This window comes from Blennius ocellaris (assembly GCF_963422515.1).
Source record: "Blennius ocellaris genome assembly, chromosome: 3".
Taxonomy (NCBI): domain Eukaryota; kingdom Metazoa; phylum Chordata; class Actinopteri; order Blenniiformes; family Blenniidae; genus Blennius; species Blennius ocellaris.
In genome coordinates this window covers 18,736,732-18,759,759 of record NC_137652.1, presented here as the reverse complement: position 1 = coordinate 18,759,759, position 23,028 = coordinate 18,736,732, and the positions used below count along the sequence as shown (strand labels likewise).

Sequence of the window (23,028 nt, the reverse complement as noted above, 5' to 3'; positions counted from 1 at the left end):
ATAGCTTTTTGTATCCTGTATAAAGGAAAGAACGATGCTTGGATGTATAAGTATGAATTTATATGCATTAAGTGGTCAATCTTTGAACACAAGAGTACACATATTTATTATTTACTGATAAAGAGGTAGTGCCATCCACTTGCTCAGTTGTCTGACTTAGAGTAATTGTACTTGGGAATTTTTTTGGACAGGACTCATCCCGCAGACAATGGTCTCAGACCATCAACTTGGAGGAAGGCAGGTCGATGACAGAATGACAATTAAGTCCATTAGACTACAGTACAGGGTGTGAATCCAAATGGTCCAATAAAACAAGGGTGCCTGACAGTTGAATTGTCAGCATGAACCAGCAGGCAGGCAGGAGAGCTGCAAAACAGGATCAGTGGGTGCAGCAGTCCAAGTAATTTCAAAAGGTAACTGAGGGAAAGTGTCCGGTATGTTTCAGGTCTGCAACTTTCAGGTCTGAAAGTTCGTTCATTCTCAAAAGGGTTCTCATTGCCTATTTTTGCATAATGTGAGATGAAAGCCAGTTTACAACGTGGTCTCTGTCCATTAAAGACACCCATGCTCATTTGCTCCATTACTACTAAGGAAAACTCAGCCCTATTCCAAATTCAAGACATTGGTGGGCTTGTTGGGTCACCTCAGCGCTCCACCATATACTGCGTGGTTGCATTCCAACATGTTCAATTTGAACCGGCACATGTTGATGGTCCTGCAGTCAACTAAATAGTTATAGCTTATATTTTGACAATGGGTGACGAGTTTAGATCAACCTTGAACTACAAAATACTGTAGAGCAGTGGTGTCAAACACATTTTAGTTCAGAATTTTGTTTTATTAAAGCTAGACTGAAACTATTTTTCCCAATTTGGCAGCATGTTTAATAAAACATGTCAAATCTTGCTAAAATGACGTTCGATGAAGCACTCAACAATCAACATTTAAATATAATGTTCACATCAAAGTTGTGTATTCCAAGCAATTACTACAAGTCTGTACCTTTTTTTTGTGAATGTTTTTAATTACTATGAAATCAACAATATTTTGTCAAATCATATAATCACTAAATAAGAAAGTTGCAAATGTACAAACAATATTTAGCTTACAGATCATCATATTTATGATTTCTCGGGTCCTTTGTGACCTGGTAATGGAGTGTTTATTGGCTTGTGCACGATCAGCACTGGTTGCTATGGACCTATATGAGCTTTTGCACAGCCGTTGCTATGCAGGGAAAAACAGCGAACGACTGAGCGAGTGAGTAAGGGAGAGAGCCAGAGGCCCATGCAGTGGATGAGTCATAGCCCCACCACCCCCCCACCCCGACGAGCCCTCCCTCCCTCCCCTCACACTCATACCCCCTGCTTTCCTTCCACTGACTCAATGGGACCTCACACACACAAACACACACACACACATACACAACTAGGCGTATATAACCACACGAACACACATACACACAGCTCCTGGTGGTTTCTTACCAATCTTCTCAGTTGTAGCCAAACCTGTTAACATGTCTTCCCTGTGGATAACGAATAATGGCTCGTATTCACATGCATTCTCACACTCAGACATCTTGGTTGTCTATGCAGTATAAATGCGCAACTGCACACACACACACGCGCGCACACACACACACACACACACACACACACACACACACACACACACACACACACACACACACACACACACACACACACACACACACACACACACACACACACACATTTACAGCAGACGTGTGGCAACACATGCAGGCACATGCACAAATACGTGGAGCTGCGTCCTCGCCTTCGCCTGCGACCATGACAAGCAGCCAATAGGAGGGAGGGGGAATTTGGACTTGTTTCTCCATTGCAGCTTTGATTTTGTTTCGTCTCTTGTAGTTGTGATTTTGTGAGTTTTTATTTGCATGTGTGTTGATTCAAGACATCTGCAAAAGGAGGCATCTGGTAATTAAATCATGCTGGCACCCAGTTTTGTTATGCAAGCACCTTGATGCGAGTAAAACACGACAAGCAGAAGAAACCGTTGGGTAGTGAAATCAGTTAAGTGTTTTATGTCTTCTGTAGTCTGAGTTCGATGAATTTAGTCTCATAGTCCACTGAAGTATCTTGTTCTATACTTGCTTTACAAGGATAAGATAGTATGTAGGGGGTAAATGTTACAACTTTGAAAAGTTCTAATTGGGTAAAAGTTAAATCACAACACAAGTAAAAGATTTTTCACTCTTCTTGTGAAATATAGCACTGCCCATGCTGTCATTACAACACTGACTCTTTATTTTAGATTTGATCTAATTGAAGAGGTGCATTCCCAGCAATTATTTGCGTCAGTGGAAATCCCTTTGTGATGTTGTATACCCAATTGATATCCATTCGTCCGTCCATCCATCTGTCCATTTTCTTTACCACCTATATTCTGTGAAGGGTGCCAAAGCCAATCCCAACTAACTATGGGCGAGGACAGGGTAAACCATGGATAAGTTGCCAGTACATCAAAGTTGATTGTTATCACACCAACAAATGTTTTTTACTGTTGATGTACTCATTGGTCAACAGCGAAACATTTTGTTCTGTTGTTCTTTGGATCATAGACACATTCTTTCTGTCAGGACCCCTTGTTGGGCTATAAGTATTTTCACTTTCTTCACTTCAGGCAAGTAGACTTTTAGATAAATATCTTTGACATGTTTTGACTGGATTTTCCCATCTTTATCAGAAACAACATCTGGTGGAGGTGGTGGTGGTGGTGGTGGTTGGCATCATTTGGTAAACCACTTGTGGCACAAGTAATGAGGTTGACCTTGCAATGCCAATCGGCAAGGACTAATTACAACATTGTGAAATGATGATCGGACAACCTTATAGCACACTCACTTTTTGGATCTCTACTGTATAAATACAATTTGTTCCAAACTCTTCATTCTGTTCTTCTTTTTATACTTGAGTACCAAGAAGTCTGAGGCAAAGGACCACTTCTTGTATTAAATGTCATCAATAGAATCACAAATTTAGGTTGTGACATTAACATAAGAACCTAAAAATAAGACACTTGAGATCAAATGTGGAACATTTTTTATCTTAATATTCAGCAAGTTTTTAGTATCTTGTGAATTAAACACCGAATAAGCGACTCACATGAAACAGCCTAATGATCTTAATTCATATGAAAATCCTAAACGAACGTCAGATGACGCTGGTCATTTTGTTGAATGCGAATGAACAAAAATGTGGACGCTCAAAGATGTGAGGAATGATAAAGCAAGGGAAACAAGAAAAAGAGAAGACTAGTGTTGCAGCTAGTATCTTGGTTATTTATAGTTTAAATGTCCTGGCTCTTTTTGCCTGAATTCATTGTCTCTCTCTCTCTCTCTCTCTCTCTCTCTCTCTCTCCCTCTCTCTTTCCTCCTCTTCTCTCCCTCCCTCTGGCCTCTCTCCCTCTTTCTCTCTCATTTTACCTCCCTGCCTTCCGTGGTTTCCTCCATGCAGATGATCCACATCTCCTCTCTCTCTCTCTCTCTCTCTCTCTCTCTCTCTCTCTCTCTCTCTCCCTCTCTCTCTCTATCGAGTTGAATTCACCTCTCCCTCTGTCCCTCCCTCCATTTTTCCTTTTTTTCTATTTCTCTACCCTTCCTTCCCCTTCATCTCTCTGCTCTTTCATTAGATATTGGGTCAACGCTCTCTGCTCGACTCCCCCTCCCTCCCTCGTTCTTCCACCCTCACTGATGCTGCTCGCTGGTGTGCAGTTTCTTTAGTAATGTTATGCAACAGCCATCACAGACACACTGGGGGGCATGGGAGGGTGGTGGAGGGAAAGAGAGAGAGAGAGAGTGAGATTTGGATAGGAGGGAAAGACAGCGGATGGATGGGAGGCATGATGCGAGGAGAAAGCGAGACAGGGGAGAACGAGAGCATTGCCACTCATTGGTCACTGACCCACTATCTCGCCGGTCTTGTGGTCCCGACAGTCGACCCTCATGAGCTAATGGCTGATTCTGACCCATTTACAAGTGTGTTTTCCACTGGAGCATGGCTGCATTTTAATGCGGTGTAATTATGATTAGAGAACAGCTTTTCCATTCAACTTTCTCAGCCCAACAGTGAGCGTTTAGAAAATGATACCAAGAATAATGTAGAAATATTTGAGTCGAAATGTGGTTGTGGTGTGCAACCCACTCATAATACTCACATTTTTTATTGCGCTACAGCAGCTGGTATAGAGTCCCTGCAAGTGCTTAAAATAAAGGCCTCTGTTTTAATCATTTAGCACGCCAATAGGTCACTGAATTTCATTTGCATCAGCTTTTAAAGAAAGGGAATATTTTCGGAAGAAACCACTGATTATTCTGTCCTGAAAAAAAACCAAAAAACATTATTCAAAGATGTGAGGATTACTCAAGACTTTGCTATAAATGTTTTTTCCTTTTTTAAATCATAGTGCTTGAGCACCATCATTGAGAAGAGGCTACTTTAGCTTTTCTGAAGCATGTAGAATCTCTCGGGGTTTATCTATGTTTATTGATGTCACATATTTCATTACAACAAACAACTGATTGAGCAATCAACTTCAAGAGCAACTAAATGAAAAATCGTTCTAAATCTTCTTGGGGAAATTGTTTCTTTGCATACTGCCTAGTCTATGCATAGTGAATTATAACTACCGGTACACATGCTAATAGTAATAATGCATTTTATTTGTAATGCATGTTGCATTACAAAAAAATCCCAAAGTGCTACAACAAATGCAAGGGAGCCTACTGAAAGTCTAGAGACCTACTCACAGACCTGTCAGACTGTTTCAATGACCTCAAGACAACCACTGTCCAAACCCACATCACCAAGAATAGGAGCATTTCAGATTGTAATGTGGGGTTTTGAGACATCAAATGTAAATTAGCTAAAAATAAATAAATACAAACGGTCTCTCAAAACACACTAGACACATACAAGTATAGATAAACAAGGTGGTTAGGACCACATCAAGGCACTGAATTGAACATTGAACTCAAAAAGAAACCAACAAAACAAGAAGACAAGACAAAATAAAATTAAACTCCTTGAAAGCAAAAGCAATGAAAAACCAGAATGTTTTTTTGTGGATGTTGGAGTGAATCAAAGTTGACATCAAGTGAAAACTGTCTACAGGGCATCAGTCCAACACAAGGCGAACACAGAGCGAGACAGGCCTGGGCTAGAATTATACATTAACAAAACGTGCCAAATTTCAGACTGGGAGAACACTGGAGAACCTGCAGAGAAGGATCCAGGCAGGATCAGATACAAGATCTAAACTGCAGTGGAACGGAATCGAAACCATCACAGATATAGCTTGATCACCACTCGTCTTGTATCTTCTACACCTCCAGTATTGTTATCAATGTTACCACACCCCATTTACGCGTCAATGTTTCAAGTGAAAAGTTTGTTTTTGCCATTTCGTTTAAGAAAAGTTTCGCATTTACACGGTGATAGAAATGGCAGAAATGCTGAAAACAATACGCTATAAACAATGACAATGACAAATACACAAGCATTCATATGGACAAAGTTGAATTGTTAATACGATGACTCTCAATTATAAAAATACCAGGTCCCTGGAGAAGATGGAATGGGAGTCATGACACTCTGGAGGCTGCCGTTGTTATTATTATCCACATTCATGCGCATGAGCCCAATTTACTACGACTGTGGTGCAGATGTCCAGTTTACACATAAACGGAGTCGGAGTGTTTCCAAAAGCTGTGTTTTTATTGACTCCGGGCACCTTTAATGTGTAAAAGGACAAGTTTTTTTTTTTTTTTTTAACTTGACAACGTCATGGGACAATCAACATCTTCCCGTCTTCCTTCGCATGTTGTCTCATACGTCAATCATCCCTTAAGAGTAACAAACCATAAGGGAAGGAGGGGAAAGTACAGATTTGTGTTCAGATGTCAGGAGCAAAAGTATAAAGTTCAGCATCTGAAAAATCTACTCAAATATAATATTTGTATTTTGTGACTTTCAACCTCTGCAAAAACACAATACGACCATAAAACGTTGAGACAACTGCAGAATGAAGTCATGTAGCTCAGAAATTTGAACATATGTTTCCTCATTCATCAATCAACTTTGCAGAAATATTGTCAAGCTTCATGAGTTTCTCAAATCTCGTCCATTCCTGACACTCCTCCTGTCCCCCACATCTTCTCCCTTTCTTTCTCCTTGCCACTTTATTTCATTACTTTTCTGTTCATCGCTTCCATTGGTGGCAGAAGAATTGATAATGTGGGACGGAGAGCAAAACACAAGAGAAAGTTTCACTAAACAAAACTAGGATAGAGCAGTAAAGGGACCAGAGGGACCGCTGAGGGATTTCTAAAAAGGGGGACAGTGCGGTTGTTTGCAGGTGGTTGATGTTACTCCCCAATTAAAGCATGAATTGTTTATTAACTTGGTCTCATTGTTTGACCCTTTTCTGAGTGCCGTCGGCAAAAGCACGCCAGCGGTTCATGTGTTTCATCACAGTAAATGAGGGTTTGGATTCTTTTACACCTTTTTTTTCAACAATTTCCTGAACTCTGAGTGTCAGGACTTTTTAAGATTATAGAATCACCTGAAATCTGTACATCTGAGGAAGACACATTGTTCTTACATATGTTTCATCTGCATTTAACAAAACTGTTATTTGATCTTAATTCCACTGCTATTTGTACGAGGTTCGTCTGAGCTGATGTCACTAAGATCTACTAAAGATCTACACGCATAAAAAGGTGCAAACTTGAGAGGTGTGGATCTCCTAATGCAATGCTCAATCCTGTTAGTATCTCAATGTCTGACAGATCCACAAAATATCACACAATATCCATTCTAGCGGTTTAATTATTGAACGTGAAAAATCAGTCATGTTCCAGATCATATAAAACAGAGGGTGTTTATGATTGTGTCTGTTTTGCCGTGTTTGAAATGTTTGTGAGAACTGTCTCAGCTTGCTGCTACTATTTCGGTGAGATACATTATGACTCCCTGTGACTTTTGTTTCTGGAGTTTATTATTAAGTTATTTTCTCTGCTGCGCATCAAACTTTAACTATGTGACTGATCGTCAGAGAATCTCTGCATTTATTCAGTGTTTATCTGGAAGGTGACACAGTGCCAATTTATTTAATATATTACACTTTGTATGCATCACAGATTCCTCTATATGGTCAATGGCTCCAGTTGCAATTTCCAAGACAACTAGGTCGGTGTCGAATTACGAACAACAAGTCTGCTATCATGTCACATAAAAATAAATAAACCTGCAACATCAGCCATTTTTAGCAGGAACTCACATAAACACATTAACACTCTAATGACTGATAACAACATGGCAGTGCTGAAACGATTCCTAAACATCTGTTCCTAATGAGACTATATAAGATACAGTTTCTTCCAACAAGGTGCAAATCATGTAAAGGTTACTCTAAATTATACAGTGATAATAATACAATTAATATATTAAGCATGTGTAGATTTGTTCTATGGTGTTTGATTGATCATTAACAATCAAATCTTTCTATACAAGCCATTTAAACATGTTAGTATTGTGCTTTAATAAAATATATGCATTAAACTTGCATGTTTCCAACCAAAAAATACATTAAATTCCAACATCTTTAGGTGCAATGTAAATGTGTGGCAAAACCATCACGTTATTAAAGCCCATCGTTGTCATACTGGTACAGTCTGGTTAGGTTTATGCCCTTACATTTGATTAAGGTAAGAAAAAGAGCATGGTTAGGCTGTCATACAGTGAATATTGATGGTTTCAATACAATTCTATAACAAAAGTGAAAATGTAAACTTGCTTTCAGTGTTGAGTATCAGTTTACACAACAACATTGCTCGGAGTCACTAAAAAACACAACAGAAATACATTCCCCTGTATCAGGAGTCCTGTCTTCATGTAAAAGTGCATTAATGTTGCAGCGTAACTCTGTTTCCAATACCATGTATTTTGTCAGGACGTGCTGCTGAATTTTATCCTGCCACTTCGTATCGGTGGAGGCACGCAGCTCCTAATTGTGGCTCTGTTTTTACCACTCGTTCTTCATTTCACATCCTGAAATCCTTGAATGTCTGCGCCTGTTTTGGCTGGAACAGTGTGGTGGATTAATGCATTCTGAAAATCCGTGGCCCTTGTTCAAGGCAAGTAGGCACTCACCAAATTGTAACGCTCTTGTTCTGAGAGTGCTACACGCCTGTGACACGGTACACGTTCTACTTTTAACAGCTGAATTGCAGCCACTCTGCAGCTCTGTACCCCCAGAAATAAAAAATAAAAAAAGTTTATCTGGATTTTTAAGCTCTTGGAAATGGTGAAAATGTATACGGTAGAAGTAGAGTAAAAAAAAAGATTCTGGAATGCATAATTAAAGGAGATGTCACATTAAGGAATGTCAGCAGCTGTACTACCTGCTGCCCTAACACTTTAGTTCTCTCTCATGCAGATTTGCTTGGATTTTAGTTATCTCAACCATACTGTGCATTGGTTTGGAAAAAGAAAAAAAAAAAACAGCTGAAGGTCTTTTTGATGCCTATTCCTCGACATATTCAGATTTCTATATGCATTTCCAAAGTTTCTGCTAAAATCAAGACTTAGTTTTACATAGTGAATACGCTATGTAAAAGACAGATAGCTTGACTTAGCCTACAGCTGGTTCACTTTCCAGAGAGCAAAAATCCACCCGCAGGCAACTGTCATGATGAGTTAGCAATACTTCCATGGTAGGAACATCTCCTACCTTCTCCTTCAAACTAGCGTTGTAGTATTGGAGACCGGTCTTGGTCTCGGGACTGGTCAAATGTCTCGGCCACTTCAGGTCTTGATCTTGGGATGCTCTGGTCAGAAATACATTTCTCTGAACTGTTTCAGTAATAAAAGAGAAAGTCTTTGTCCGAGGTGCGATGTTCGTTCGGTTTTAACCACTGGAGTTGACAGATTTGAGTGATGCCTTCAGGTGCATCACATACTGTAAATCTGCCCACCCACATGTTAAGGAACCTTGCTCATACAGTAGCGAGGTGACAAGCAAAATGTCTCAAACATGTTTAAAACAAATTCAACCCGGTATAACATTATAGCATACATTCCTCTGAGCATTTTTCTTGATCTGGCAGCCTTGATCTTCAGTGCATTCCATTAGTAGATCATCAAATTTGCCCCTGCTTTTATACGCACAACCATTTCATCAGGCCTGAAGGTGTAGAAACACTGAGCTAAATCTTCTTCCCAGCAGATCAGATCCACTTCTCCTTCATTCGACTGTTTCATCTCTGAGAGAGATTTGAGTGATGAACTCAGTTGGAATAATAATGTGAACACCTGGTTATTGGTTGGTCTCTGACCACCTGGCCACTTTTGGTGCCCCCCCACTACATTCTGCCAAATTGCAATTAACCAGCCATTTGCTGTTCTGCTGTATGGTACCACAGGACTACTCACCGCTGTATTTCGGCATTTGACACCAAAAAAAGATAGAAAGAATATCAAAGCTGGGCCAGAGCAAACCCCAGCAGCAATATTTCCCTGTCACAACCACACATCAAACTCATTTATGTGTTGTGTGTGCACATGTGTGCATGCCTGCTGATAGGGAAAGTAATTGCTTACTCTAAATTAGTTAGAGCAAATAGGGTGAGAATCTAATTCCACATTTATTACAATTATCTTTAATAGGTCTCTCCATTGTGGAACGTGTTCCGAAATTGTGTGGAAATGAATTGGGCTGTCCGGGTTCAAAGATTAAAATGAAATAAAGCTCACAATGAAATCATTTAATGAAGTGAGAGCTTTTTTTTCTCATTCATCTCTCTCGCTCTGCCTTGTGGTGCAAAACATGTTCACTGTATTAAAGTTTGATTCCCAAAATTGGGGGAAAAAGGAAAAATTGAGCTAATTTATGAACGTTGTATTTACTGTATCCATTATATTAAGTGTAAGTCTCTTTTACAAGCTTTCCAGTGTACAGATGAGTCAACAAATACAAACTCAGAACTATACAAATACACAGTTTTTATGGCACAGACAACAATAAAACTTTATATTCTTAGTTATTTGCTCTCTTAATAGCTCCTATAATACGATGTTGCTCAAGTACTTGGTCTGAATCATAAAGTTATGGCTACACAAATGATATATTAAGGAATATCTGTGCTGATATAATGCCTTGAAATCATTTAAAGCAGTAGTATTTAACATGTAGATGTGTCTAAACGTCTGGTCAGTGGCCCCATCCTTTGTATATCTTTGCTTTCTTTTGCTTTAACAGCTTCTTCATGAACATCACGGTCATATTTAGAGTTCACCAGCTTTAGTGTAATGTTTTGGAAATTCAATGTTGGGACCCTTGAAGGGTCGAGAGAAAAAGGGTTGAGATCAACTGACTAAAATAAGACATGATCTTAAATATTTAGCTGAACTTTCAAAGCTGTCCGTCCAATAATTTTTTTCAATCCTTCACTCGATCAAAACAATCAAAAGTTTGAAAGCAGAGATCAAACTTTTTTTTTTGCATATAAGTTGCAAACTTTGCTTTGTTGTGTAGTTGCTGCATTGAAAGTACCATTTGAAACCAACATACTCTACGTGTGACAGAGCATTAAAAAAATATGAATCAGGCTTATTTTGCACCTCAGCTATTCTTAATTGTTTTTCTCGCTGTAGTTTTGGCCGTAAATTTATAAAATGGTGTCATTGTGGTTGTGTGAGCAGCATGGAGTTTGATTAGTCTTGCAGAAAAAGACAAAAATATATTCAGGTATTATACCGATACATTTCTTGCAAAACACAAAGAAATGTTTATAGAAATTTGAAAGAACAGGTTAAAGTGTTACCTTGTGAATTAGCATTAATACACGAGGAGGATGAGACATTTCTGTGCATTGCGCTTGTAATCCAGTGAACTGATTTGTGAACTGCCACTGCAGCGTGGCACCTTCAGGTCTCTGTTCCTCCACCTTTACAGCAGAGGGATTACTTTAATGGCACTTCAGCATAGAGATAGCCCGAGTAATAATTAGCATAGGGAATAAAGACACCCTGCCAAGCATTTGCATACCGCACAGAGCCGGTTCAGAGGAGGCCAGTTACACTTCACATCCGTACATGCATTTTTCTGCATGTTAAGATGTTAATGCTTCATAATAGACGACTGTTATTGTTTCGAGGAACTACATTAACGTATCATCGGTCACGAGGTCACTTGATTTGCAAGTTCCTGATTGGCCCGGTACAGCGAGGAAGAGGGGGTTGATGGTGTCTCCTCTTATTGGTATAAATCATCCGCCCGGAGACGCGACGACCGCCTCTCGCTGTGAGCGTTAAGTGAGTCGACGGAGCCGGCCTGACCCCTGAAGTGCAGGCCAGGCTCAGAATAATAGTATCTGTTCCATGTTTAAGCACAATGTATAATTTAAAAGGGGCAATTTGAAAGAGCGACACTGACGACTGTATCGGTTCGGTGAGGGAGGAGGAAGAGGATAGAGAAGATATTCAGACAGGGATATTAAAGCAGGAAAAATGGTGTATTCTCTTTAAACAATCAAAATGATTGTTGATGATGAACGTGTTGACAGCTTTAACTAAAAACATTATAAAAACCATTTTCACTTGTAAGGGTGGCCTAAATTCCTGCATTAAGCGTGAAAAACTGCATACAAATAGACTAACTTATTGCTTCCATGCATTTTGTTGTTGATCAATCAACATTGCCAAAGACTATATATATATATATATATATATATATATGCAAGAATAATGTTTTTACTTTCCACTCTTTATGAAAGAAAAAAAACCCCAACTCATTAAAAAAAAAAAAACCTGCTTATCTGAATAATTCTAAAAAAAACAAAAAAAAAAACTAATTTCACTGACACCACAGCTCCCAGCTTCCTGTTTCACCAGAAACCACACAGTGTTTTAACAGTGTATCACCACAGTGTGTGAAGGGCATGCATTAAACACATTTTTTGCTTACACAGTTTTGTCTTACTAATATACAGGAGCACTTTATTGGGCATATCACAGGCTCACGCAATCCAGTTCAGATGTTTGGTCATAAAAATTTACTTTAACGATGCCTATAAATTTTTCTGAAATACTTTTGGCCCCAATACAAAAAAGGTTAATTAAATTATAACAGTTGTGATTGTGTAGTACTACACTGCATTGTCGTCAGAGGTGTGGACGTATCCAGTAAACCCGACACTGAATGGTACAGAATATCATGCTTCAAAGTAAAAAATGCACGTTTCTCTACCCCTTGGGAATAATGGAAGCGGGATGCGGGATAGAGCGGCTGAGCTTGCTCAGTTCAAACGGGAGTGTAGTATTCAAGGTAGAGCCACATGCAGTGCTTTAAGTCAGTGGTTCCCAACCTTTTTTGACCAGTGTACCCCTTGAGCTGGTTTCCATGTGAAAAGTACCCCCTCTCTCGTGTGTGATTATTCGCCTTAATGTGTATTTATATTTAACCCTTTGTCTTTCTATCTATCCAACTGCTCATTTAAATAAAACAATTATTGTGAGTGTAAAAACATACCTTTTAATGAGACACTTGCGCTTGCTTGTCTTTCATAAGTCTTTCATAATTCCTTTTTTCACTGGGCTCCCCTGTGCCTGCGTCCGAGGCGATGGTAGCAGTAGCGGTAGCAGTAGCGGTAGCTGGACGTTTACTCCTGCCTAGCCATGCATCCATGTTTACAGTCGGCATGCAGCTAGAGTTAGCTAGCTTCGCGAATCGTGCGCGCCCGCAGCAAGAACGTGAACCTTTTTTTTTTTTTTTTTTTTAAAGCGCGCCACTTTATAGTCTTTTCATATTATGTGCATTGTAGTGTTACAATCACTGTGGACGAACTGCTACTCATGGAAAATAAACGTATGGCCTAACTAAAATTCATGATATAATACAATATAATAGAGTATAAATTTTTTTTGTGTGTGTGTGGATACTGTAGGCTAATTTATAATCTTTCTGCGTACCCCCTGCAATACCCTCGCGTACCCCTAGGGGTCCGTGTACCCCCGGTTGGGAATCACTGCTTTAAGTGGGGGGGAAAATAAGTGCCGGTACTCTCCTTTGTGACATGCCATCAGTCTCTCTTCTAAATATGGACAAAAACATAATATTCTGTGGCGTGTGCAGACATTTTGTACGGCAGGTGGTCAGTGTAAAATAAAGGCACCTTGTACACTTTTTGGATCCACCGGCTGACTTATTATTGTAGTGTGCGATTTAAAAAAAAACTAAAACAAATACATGTTGTAAGTAATTATTTAAACATTGGCCGACTTTTAATAATTCCACCCCCAAAAAAATAAAAGGAAAGAATAAGAGGGAGAAAGAGAACGAGAAATGAGTGGATGTTGCTACACACCATCCTGAATAAGTTCATATATATTTTTATTGTCCCTCTGGGGATTTTCTTTTTTTTTATCAGCCTGTACAGCATTACATGTATTTGGTGTAATTTAAGCGTGTAATATGAAGGAAAAAAAAGAAGCAGTGAGTCCATTTCAAGATTGACACTGAGGAACCTGGGGTCATGTAGAACAAAAATGTGGTGCAATTTGATGAAAACAATAAAAGAGTTTTTAAAACTCTGCCTTGGCAGCAATATTTCAATTCGGTGTGACTTTATAGTGTGATTGTGAAATAACTGCTGCACTGAATCCACTTGAAAACTGAGACGGAGGAACCTGGGGTCATGTAGGACTGGACAGGGCAGGACATTTGCTGAAAACAAGTTGATTTGAGTTTTTAGGAAATGTTCTGCTTGTACAGTAATATAAGGTATTGTGTGATTTTAGTGTGTAATTGTCAATATCACGTCAATATGGGCTACAGACAGTAATACATAATACATAAACACTGAGGGTTTCATCTCTGGTCATAACGTATTTGCTGATTGTGATCGTGAGGAGAGGATTGGTCAGCCTGGACGGGCAGCCACGGAGTTCAGAGTTATGTGTTGCACCTAAATGCATCATCCATGTATGGCACGAAGTTCGTTTTCCCGTAAAAATCCATATATTAGCGCCATTGTTTAAGCCGCTGAGTTTAAAGTGTGTGGAAAAAATAGGGGCTGACAGTTCAGACATCATGAAAGGTTCCGGTACGCGCCATACGGTAGAAAAAAGTCCCAGTACGCTAGACAGTAAAAAATTAAAGTGCCGGCACTGCGTACCGGTGCCAACTGGCCCACTTAAAGCACCGGCCACATGTATGTATGAGAGCGAAAGAGAGGTAGAGATGGAACGGATGGGAAAATACAATTCTAGATTACATGTGCTCATGGTGCAGCGTGGGCGGGCATGTGCTGGAGTGGGTGAGGGAGCGTGTGAAAGGAGAGAGGAGAGAGAGAGGATGCGGCTGAGTGAGTGCGTGAATTGATGCTTCAAACATATTTCAGGATGCTAACGTAAAGACAACAGCACTCGCAACATGAATCCTAAACTGTAAACTGAACACAAATACAAAAATAAAACTATTTTCATTCATGTTGCATGAACGATGCCACTGATGGAACGGTGTCTTTGCTGTACCTTGTACTTTGTACATCACCTAGCAACAACAGCAGACACCATTTTGAACATTTTATCATACTGTAGGTACATGTATATATGTATTTCATTTTATCTGTTCATAATCTTGCACAAATGTAAAACTTTGCAGCTGTTCATGCAAACATTGGCAGAAATTTAATAATATAGTCAGATGCTAATGTCTCCAGAGTAAAATATATGACAGGTGAACTGGGTTTGAAAAGGTGCTTTCAGCAATCCAGGTAATTGGCTGATGTTGGTTTTTATTTGCCCCATAGATATGGAGTAGCATGGACGACATACTTACTGTGATGTGCCGAGTCATTGACCCAGTTTCAGCTGAAAAAGAGGGCAACAACTGAATGAACCTGCTTCAAATGTGTGTCACTGCACCTGTCTTAGAAAGGATTATTTTACTAAAAAGGTTTCACTTTGGTCTCTTCTGTTGTTTCTGTGGAATCTGAACATTTAGATCCTAATGTACAGAAATGAGAACCTTCACAGCATTTACATCATCCGTCAATTATCCGCCCTCAGCATGAAAAAAAAATAAATGGCAGTTTTTTTTTTTTTTTTTTTTCTTGTGTGTGGACCTGATTTACAAAGATCCAATCAGAGATCTTTCATTCTGTGGGCATTCAGGTGATCAACTCAAGTATTTTCACCAATATTACTTTCATCCATTCAGAGTGAAACTCAATTTTGAGTCAGGGTTTCAGCTATGTTGTGTAAATCTCAGGCCCCGTTTACACGAACAATGTTTTTAAGTGAAAACACATATTTGTGTTATGTTTTAATTTCAGAACATGACGACGTTTTGAAAACAACAGTCATTTTGACAGAAAGGTTAGAAACACAAAAATGATGTCGTTAGTAAGCAATGAAACCATGTCGTCATGCAAATGGGGCCAAGATCTGTATCTTTCAGACACCATAACCTTGCACAGGTCGATGCAGCTAGCTCCAGTGCACAAAGCACAAACATGTTTGTAGAATGTCAGCTATGTTCATTGTTTCGTCAACCAAAGATAATCTGAAACGTGAAACCGTTCTCGAAGCCCGGCCAAAAACCTTTGTGACACAGCTGCTTTCCAGAAACTCATTTGAACACAATGCAGATAAAGTGTGTGACAAAAGGACTCGATTTATTGGGTCAATTGTTGAAAGAAACACAACCTCTGTCTGTGGGTCAGTCTAACCAACAAAAACACTTTCAACTGCTCCTCTTCTACATCCTGGAATGTGTCCTCTCTAATAATTCATTAGTCTGCTCCATCTCCTCTCCCCAGTGACCTCCTCCTCACCTTCAACCTGCCCCTCCTACCCCCACCCAATCTTTTGAGTATTTGCTCTCACATTACAGCGCACCTCCTTCTACCACGTCTAACTCCTAATCTCTTCTTCTTTACTGGTCATCAATCTGGACTTGTTGGCTAACTGCTCATTTATGCTCTTTGTATGAATGAATGCAACAATATGTGTCCTTCAGACATAGGAAGCATCACTTTCTTTATATTTCCAAGCATCTTTGGAAAAAGCGTTTGGTAATTAATCCGCCAGAGGGCATTGCTTAAAATGTTGGCAAAATACCAAGGTGAAATATAGAAAAAGAACGAACACGGGAATGACTCTGATAGCAATAGCAAGAGAAACCTGTCTACCATCAAGAGTCTGGACACAAATACTGATGTCATAAGTGCAGCATGCAGACAGAAGGCTCTGTATTTATGTAGTAAGTGTTTGTAGTTTAGAAAATAAATTAATCTTCATCCTGCTTTACAGGGTTTGAGAAACATTTGGATTCCAGATACAGCCCCATGTCGTGCTTCAAGTCACTGATGAATCTCACTGTTTGAAGCCACACCACAGTTTTCCTGCAGCTTTATCGGAAAGCTCGGCGAGTGAAAGTATAGTATATCCTTATGAATGCTGTAGAGATGCTGTAAGTACAAGATTAGATATTTCAGAAAAAAATGTTTTATGATATCTATGCATCGCCTCAATTGGCTAGTGAGCCTCTCAGAGCAACCAAGTCATGTCAACTGTCTTAGAAGGCTGTTCTCCAGGAATACCACTGCATCTATAGAATGGATAGGACAGTGTGTAGCGTCTGCGCAGTCCCTTCGTCTTTGGAAGTTCTACATCAAGGTTGTACGTGCTGCCATAGTGCAAAGGCTGTAGAACGATCGATCGCTAACCCACATGCTTTAGATGCAAGGAAGCAGATTGTAGCAAGCTAACGGTCTTCTTGTGTTCTGTGCTGCTCAGAATGGGTAGATAGATGTAGTTGGAGGTGCGTGCAGCATCAACGCAGAGGCAATGTGGAGGCTGGATCACGGCAACACAAAGCTTTCTCATATCGTTTGCATATGGAGTATGAATTAGGTGTCAGAAAAGCTGCCAACATGCTCCGCAGTCCTTGATTTGAAATATAACAAGACACTCACCCACAAACCAAAGTGGGAGCCTTAGTGGTCAGATTTAAAAGCCTTCTGTAGATTCTCAAAACTTCCCAAACACTTCAGACACCTTTAGAACAGAAGTTTAGAGTTTGAGGTTTAGAGTGGGGTTTATTGCCAAATTGCACTTTGGGTACCACTCTTTTTAAAGATTATACATATATTATCCTGACATCCACCAGTCCAATCAAGAGTCACAGTGTCTCCAGCCTTTTGACACTACTCAACCCTGAAACCTGTTAGGACACATGGTCATACTATAGCCTGCATGTCATTGGATTGAGAGAGAATATCAGTGACTCAAAGCAAGCACAGGAAGAACGTGTAAACGCTACAAAGACTACAACTGAATCAAACCACCACTCCATGGTGTAACATGTAATTAATCTTGATAAGAAATGTAATTCATTTGCAGGTGCTCTTAGTGTTTCTGCAGAAGTTTATGCTTCCTGTTTACACAAGGTGAAGGCGCTAAGACCTCCTTCACGTGTGCTGGAGGGCAAATTACATCACCTGAAAGGTCTTTACACATTAACACTTTATTTCATCGGTGCCAGCCCTCCCTAGAACACGCTGCACATCTTGAAAACATCTCGCTTTGTAGTGCCGCTCACATTTGCACAACAAACAAGCGCAGTGAGTAAATCAGACAAAGAGGACACGGGAACGGGGAGGCCATTCCTCCAGTTACACACGAATCCCATCGCGTTGACACACTCCGCTCTTGAATTCAACAGAATTTCCAACACGACGTTTGGCACTCCGTTCACACTGAAATTATGAAATGATGAAAGCCTTTTTATTTCCTTTTTATTTGTGGGCTGCTGAAAGGTTTCTGTGCCGCTTCCTCGTGAAATATCGTCTTTAAAGTATCTATCAAAGTCTACCTGATGAAAAACACTTTGTTCGTCTGAGCGTTTGCTGAGTTGTATTAAAGATATGTAAATATGAAAAAGACTGTTGTTTGAGGCCTGTCATCACCCCCCCACCCCCCTTTTCACTTTTATGTGTTGAGCTTTGGTGTAAAATGCAAAATGTTTAGCATGAAGGGAAGGAAGCAGGATAAAGACGAATCAGAGGCTGACTGTCAGTGTGTTCTTGTGTGTGTGTGTGTGTGTGTGTGTGTGTGTGTGTGTGTGTGTGTGTGTGTGTGTGTGTGTGTGTGTGTGTGTGTGTGTGTGTGTGTGTGTGTGTGTGTGTGTGTGTGTGTGTGTGTGTGTGTGTGTAAAACCGATGCCCATTTGAAAGCCGGGCACAAGTCTTTCGTCCTTCAATCGCCAATTAACAAGGGCCCGTTTAATTGCGGTGTTTGAGAGGGCATACAATTACCACTGGAGCTGAACCAAGCGAAAACACACACACACACACACACACACACACACACACACACACACACACACACACACACACACACACACACACACACACACACACACACACACACAAGTCTCCTTAATGAGAGGCACTATCAGCTCTCCTTTCTTCCTCTCTATCATTTGCATTTTGCTCGCTTTCTTCGCTCACCTCCTCCTCCTCCTCCTCCTCCTCCTCCTCCCCACCTGCACTTTTGAGGCATTTAAATTAAACTCCTCCCATCCACTTCTCTCTCTTGTTTGTCGCCTCCTGCCATTATGCGGTATGCTCACTTTTACCTCTTCTTCTGAAATATCAACTGCAATCAAAGTGACGGGGCGTACATTTGAGTGGATACAGACACAAAGTCACTTTAACCACATGTGTTTAATGAACTGTACAATGTAGTAAGCGATAATATTTAATATCTGTTTTTTGTTTTGTCTCTCACGCAGGTTCCTTTAAAGGCATGTGTAAGCAGATAGATCACTTCCCTGAGGATGCTGACTATGAAGCGGACGCATCCGAGTACTTCCTACGTGAGTCTTCTCCATTTTTGGATGTTCATCAACTTATTAAATTAGTTGGTTTATTTCATATTTCAGATGTGGCTTCTATTGGCAAAATACATTCCTTATGCATATCTTTAACAACCCCCCCCCCCACACACACACACACTCAAATGACCTTATCTAAAATCTACATCATCATTTGTGCTTGTGCCATGTACTTGCAATCAATCAATTCAATTGAAATCATTGGACATGTTCACAGGTCTGCTTTAGTCACTAAAAAAGTGTCTAACTATGGTTTTCTTTGATTTTGGTGAATTTCTGCATCCTCAAAGTCACCAGTTTTGAAATCACGGACCTATTTTTCACAAGGCTGTAAGCTGAGCTGAATGCCCTCAAGTGATTTTTGAGGTCATAAATTTACTTGCTGAGAGCTCACAATTGTTTCTAAAACACATCTTAAAAAAGCCAAAACAGGAACTTTTTCATTTATCAAAGCAATAATTTGCTGCTCGGTGACAGGTATGTGTTCTGTTTACAGCCTGTGGAGAGGTCTCATGTCTGTGTTCCATTCCAGATTTAGTCAGAAAGCAGAACAGACCCTCTAAAATGTGGGTCTTGATCTCCTTGTTATGTACACACCATGGAAGCGCTCGCACAAAAGATCTGTGATGAAGTAAAAGCCAAGTAAAAGGCCAGTTACAAAATTACAGTTTTTGGGGAAAAAAAACCTTCCAAGCAAACATGCCGTGTGTTACAAGGCCGAGGCCCCACAAGTGACAAGTGAAAACAGAAAACTTTTGTTGTGGTTTGGGGGTTCAGAACCACTGAAAATGCAACCTTTTGAAAATGCTGCCAATTCAATTTTCCAGGATGTCCATATTCAAGCACTGTTGTCTTGTAAATAGACCCCCAATGCACAACAAAAATGTTGTTCTTGTGTAAACAGGGACTTAATGAAAAGTATGGACAGGAGTGCGTATTTGTGCAGATCTTTATGCGTATCCCATGTCAAAACATGAATGAGTCTTTGGCTAGTCATAATAGATAAAGTAATATTTTTGAGAAGTGAGAAGAAACGAGAGTAAAGTGGAGGTGTGGTAAAGAAGATAAAGTGACATTGATGATGCCTGTGGACAGAAAAAAAGTGGGGTAAAAAGGGGGAAGGTCAATACAGAACTGGATAGGAGGAAATCGCAAGCAGAAAGAGAGAGAAACTCTTGTAGCAGGTGAAAGAGGACATGAAGAAGGGGTATGAGGATAAACTAAGGGAAGGTTGGGGAGGTGAAGGACAAGGAGTAGGGTACCAGTGCAGCGCTGTCGCTCTCCCAGCGGCTTGCCAATTAGGGCACTTTCTTCTATAAATACTCCAGGCTCTCCTAAGTGGGTCACACCTCTCCCTCTCCTCCTTCCTTCCTTCCTTCCATCCATCCAATCCTTGTCTCCTCCCTCCTCTTGCTTTCCATCCATCTGTCTGTCCATCTCCACTGAGGCCTTGGCGCCTGTCTGACAGCTGGTGGATGGAGCCTGTGGGGTGGAGCAGGAGACGATGGGGGGCCGGGCCAGAGAGGCTGAAGTTGATGTCACGTCTGCTCCCAAGTGTTTGTTTGGAAAGTTTGTGAAAGTTTGAAACAAGTATAGAGTAGAGACAGACTATGAACTCTTTTGAGAGCGTTCTCATGTGGCGACTGCAGGAGTCTCCAGATGTTTGTCAGACTTTCTCAGTGTTTTTCTGCCATTTGGGGGGAGAGCGATGATGGAATTACTCCCATTAAAAAAAAAAAAAAAAACAGTCCCACCAATGCATTGAGGTAGAACTGATACGTTTGACTGCCCATTAGGAAGAGACATAAGGTGCTATCAGTTAATGTGAACAAGTTGGCTTACATTCAACAAAATGTGATGTTTTCTGACACAATTCTAGCTGAACGCACCTTAAAATTTCCGTGTATGTCTGCCCCATTTGTGTACAATGACGATTCAAATCTGGATCAGGTTTCACACCATAGTTTCAGTGTAAACAAATATCTTTTTTAGAAAACTCAATAATTAAAAATGTCTTTGTACATTTCAGCATTTTATATATATTAATGATCTTTTTTTTTGTCATGATCACCCTAGTGTTCATTACATATATACGTTCCTCAATATTTTGTATTAGGATCCAAAGGCAGACTGTGGCTTAGTTGATAGTGTGGTCATTTCTTAATCGCAAGGTTGCAAGTATGATCCTCCATCTATCCCTGCACACATATTGAAATGTCCTTGAGCAAGACACTGAACCCCAAAATACTAAGCACCTTGCACAACAGTTGTTTTGAAGTAATAAAGGAACACTTTATCAATATCATTGACTGTGTTGTGTTTAGGGCTATACAAATAAAGTTCAATTGAATTCAACTGAAATTGAATGCACTAAAAACATACATTACAACTTAATCAGCTTTGTTTTGTTGTATTTACACTCCCAGGTTTGAGTTAGCCACTTATCAGAAAGACTAACTGGTCTCATATAAATGGCTTCATGTAACAATTTGTTGCTAATTGTTCTCAGCAATAGATTAATTCATATATCCATATATACACATATTCAGTAAGAATTATGATGATTTAAAACACAAATCTCCAGTACCAGTGTTAATGCAAGTAAGAAACCACAGCAGGTTTATATCACACAAAACGTTTGATTAAGTACAAAGTAGAAATAGAGAAAGGTTTAGGTTGTCTGGAATATATATCAGTTATTTTGCTCCTCATTTGCTTCTCTTTTACACATGTGTACTGCTACTGGGCCAGATTTTTAATGAGGTGTTTAGACAACAGAGGAAGTTTTTGAATAAGGACGGGAAACAGTGATCTTCAGCAATGTCTCAAAACAATGTTTCTATGTCAGCTCTATAATTGCATGTGACCATGACCATCGTGTTCCGATTGTCCTTCTGCTCCGTTTTCTGAGCAAACCTGAAAAAAACGAAAGGATTTCATTATTAAAATGCAGTGACTCCTTCACCCCTCTCTTTTGGTTTTCTGAAATCTCCAATGATACGGTAATCAAAGCCTATTCTACCTCTGTACTCTCTGCGAGTCACTCTGAGTAACAGTGTCAGTTGAATTACCGCAATAACAATGTAAAATGTGGATGATGACACGTTCTGACAGATGGAAGTGATGCAACGTTTGCTTATCAAAGCAAGGTTTTCTTTCTTAATTACACCGCTATGCACTCATTTACCCACCTGGAAGCTTCCCATTGTTGAGCCTCAGTGCTGCACCAGTGGTCTCTGGGACAGCTTAAGTGGGAAGGAGCCTTGTTAAACAGTTTCTATTAAACGGGAGAGCAATTAGTCTACAAAAACTAGAGGAAATGTTGTGACTTCAAAGGTTTCCAGTCTCTGTATATCATCTTGAATTTCAGTGACTCTCTTTATAGTGTCAGATGTGGGAGTTTATGGGATGGAAAGAGATTGCCAGTTGCATTCACGAGGCTTTCATCTACTTTACATATACATTCTTGTGATTAAAATAAGATATTTTGTGTCATTACTAGTTTAAAATGTTTTCAAGGTCACTGAAAAATCTCCCAGTCAGGTTGAGCACATTAAACCCCTGTTTACATGACAATGATCAACTGGCTACTTTTTTGTATTTTCTTTTCAGAAAGGTTTTGCATTTGGACAGTAATGTTTTGAGAAAAATGTCTGTTTACACAGAAACAGCAGAAACGCAGAAAACAATGTAGTTTGCATGCAGGCCGCAACTTGGCGCTTTTGAGAAAAGAAACTACACAGAAGTTTCCAGACAAAAATATGCAATGAGCATTAACAATGGAGAGTAGACAGACATTCGTATGGATGGACAACAAAGTTAAATTGCTATTCCAGGTGATTCTCACTTATAAAATGACCAAGTCCCAGGAGAATTTAGAGTGGGAGTCATGACACTCTAGAAGTTGCCATTGTTGTGCATGCACAGTCGTAGCATGTCAAAAAAGTTCAAAGTTGCATTTGACCCCATTTCCACAGAGACGGGATCAGAGCGTTTTCAGAATGTAGCATTTCCAGTGACTCCGAGCACCATTGTCATGGAAATGGTCCCCAAAATGCAAAGAATGTTTCACGTTTTATGTAAGCG

The 23,028-nt window shown here is 39.9% G+C and overlaps 1 protein-coding gene across 1 annotated transcript in view; it reads left to right on the top strand.

The window, feature by feature from the left end:
* The window catches only part of cacng2b (calcium channel, voltage-dependent, gamma subunit 2b), a gene marked incomplete at its 3' end in the record, with an annotated part of 65,067 nt that overhangs the window by 29,425 nt on the left and 12,614 nt on the right, over window positions 1-23,028 (top strand). Inside the window, exon 2 of the mRNA XM_080518299.1 lies at window positions 18,841-18,924. Within this exon, the coding sequence (XP_080374425.1) occupies window positions 18,841-18,924 (84 nt within the window). The remainder of the gene's footprint in view (window positions 1-18,840; window positions 18,925-23,028) is intronic.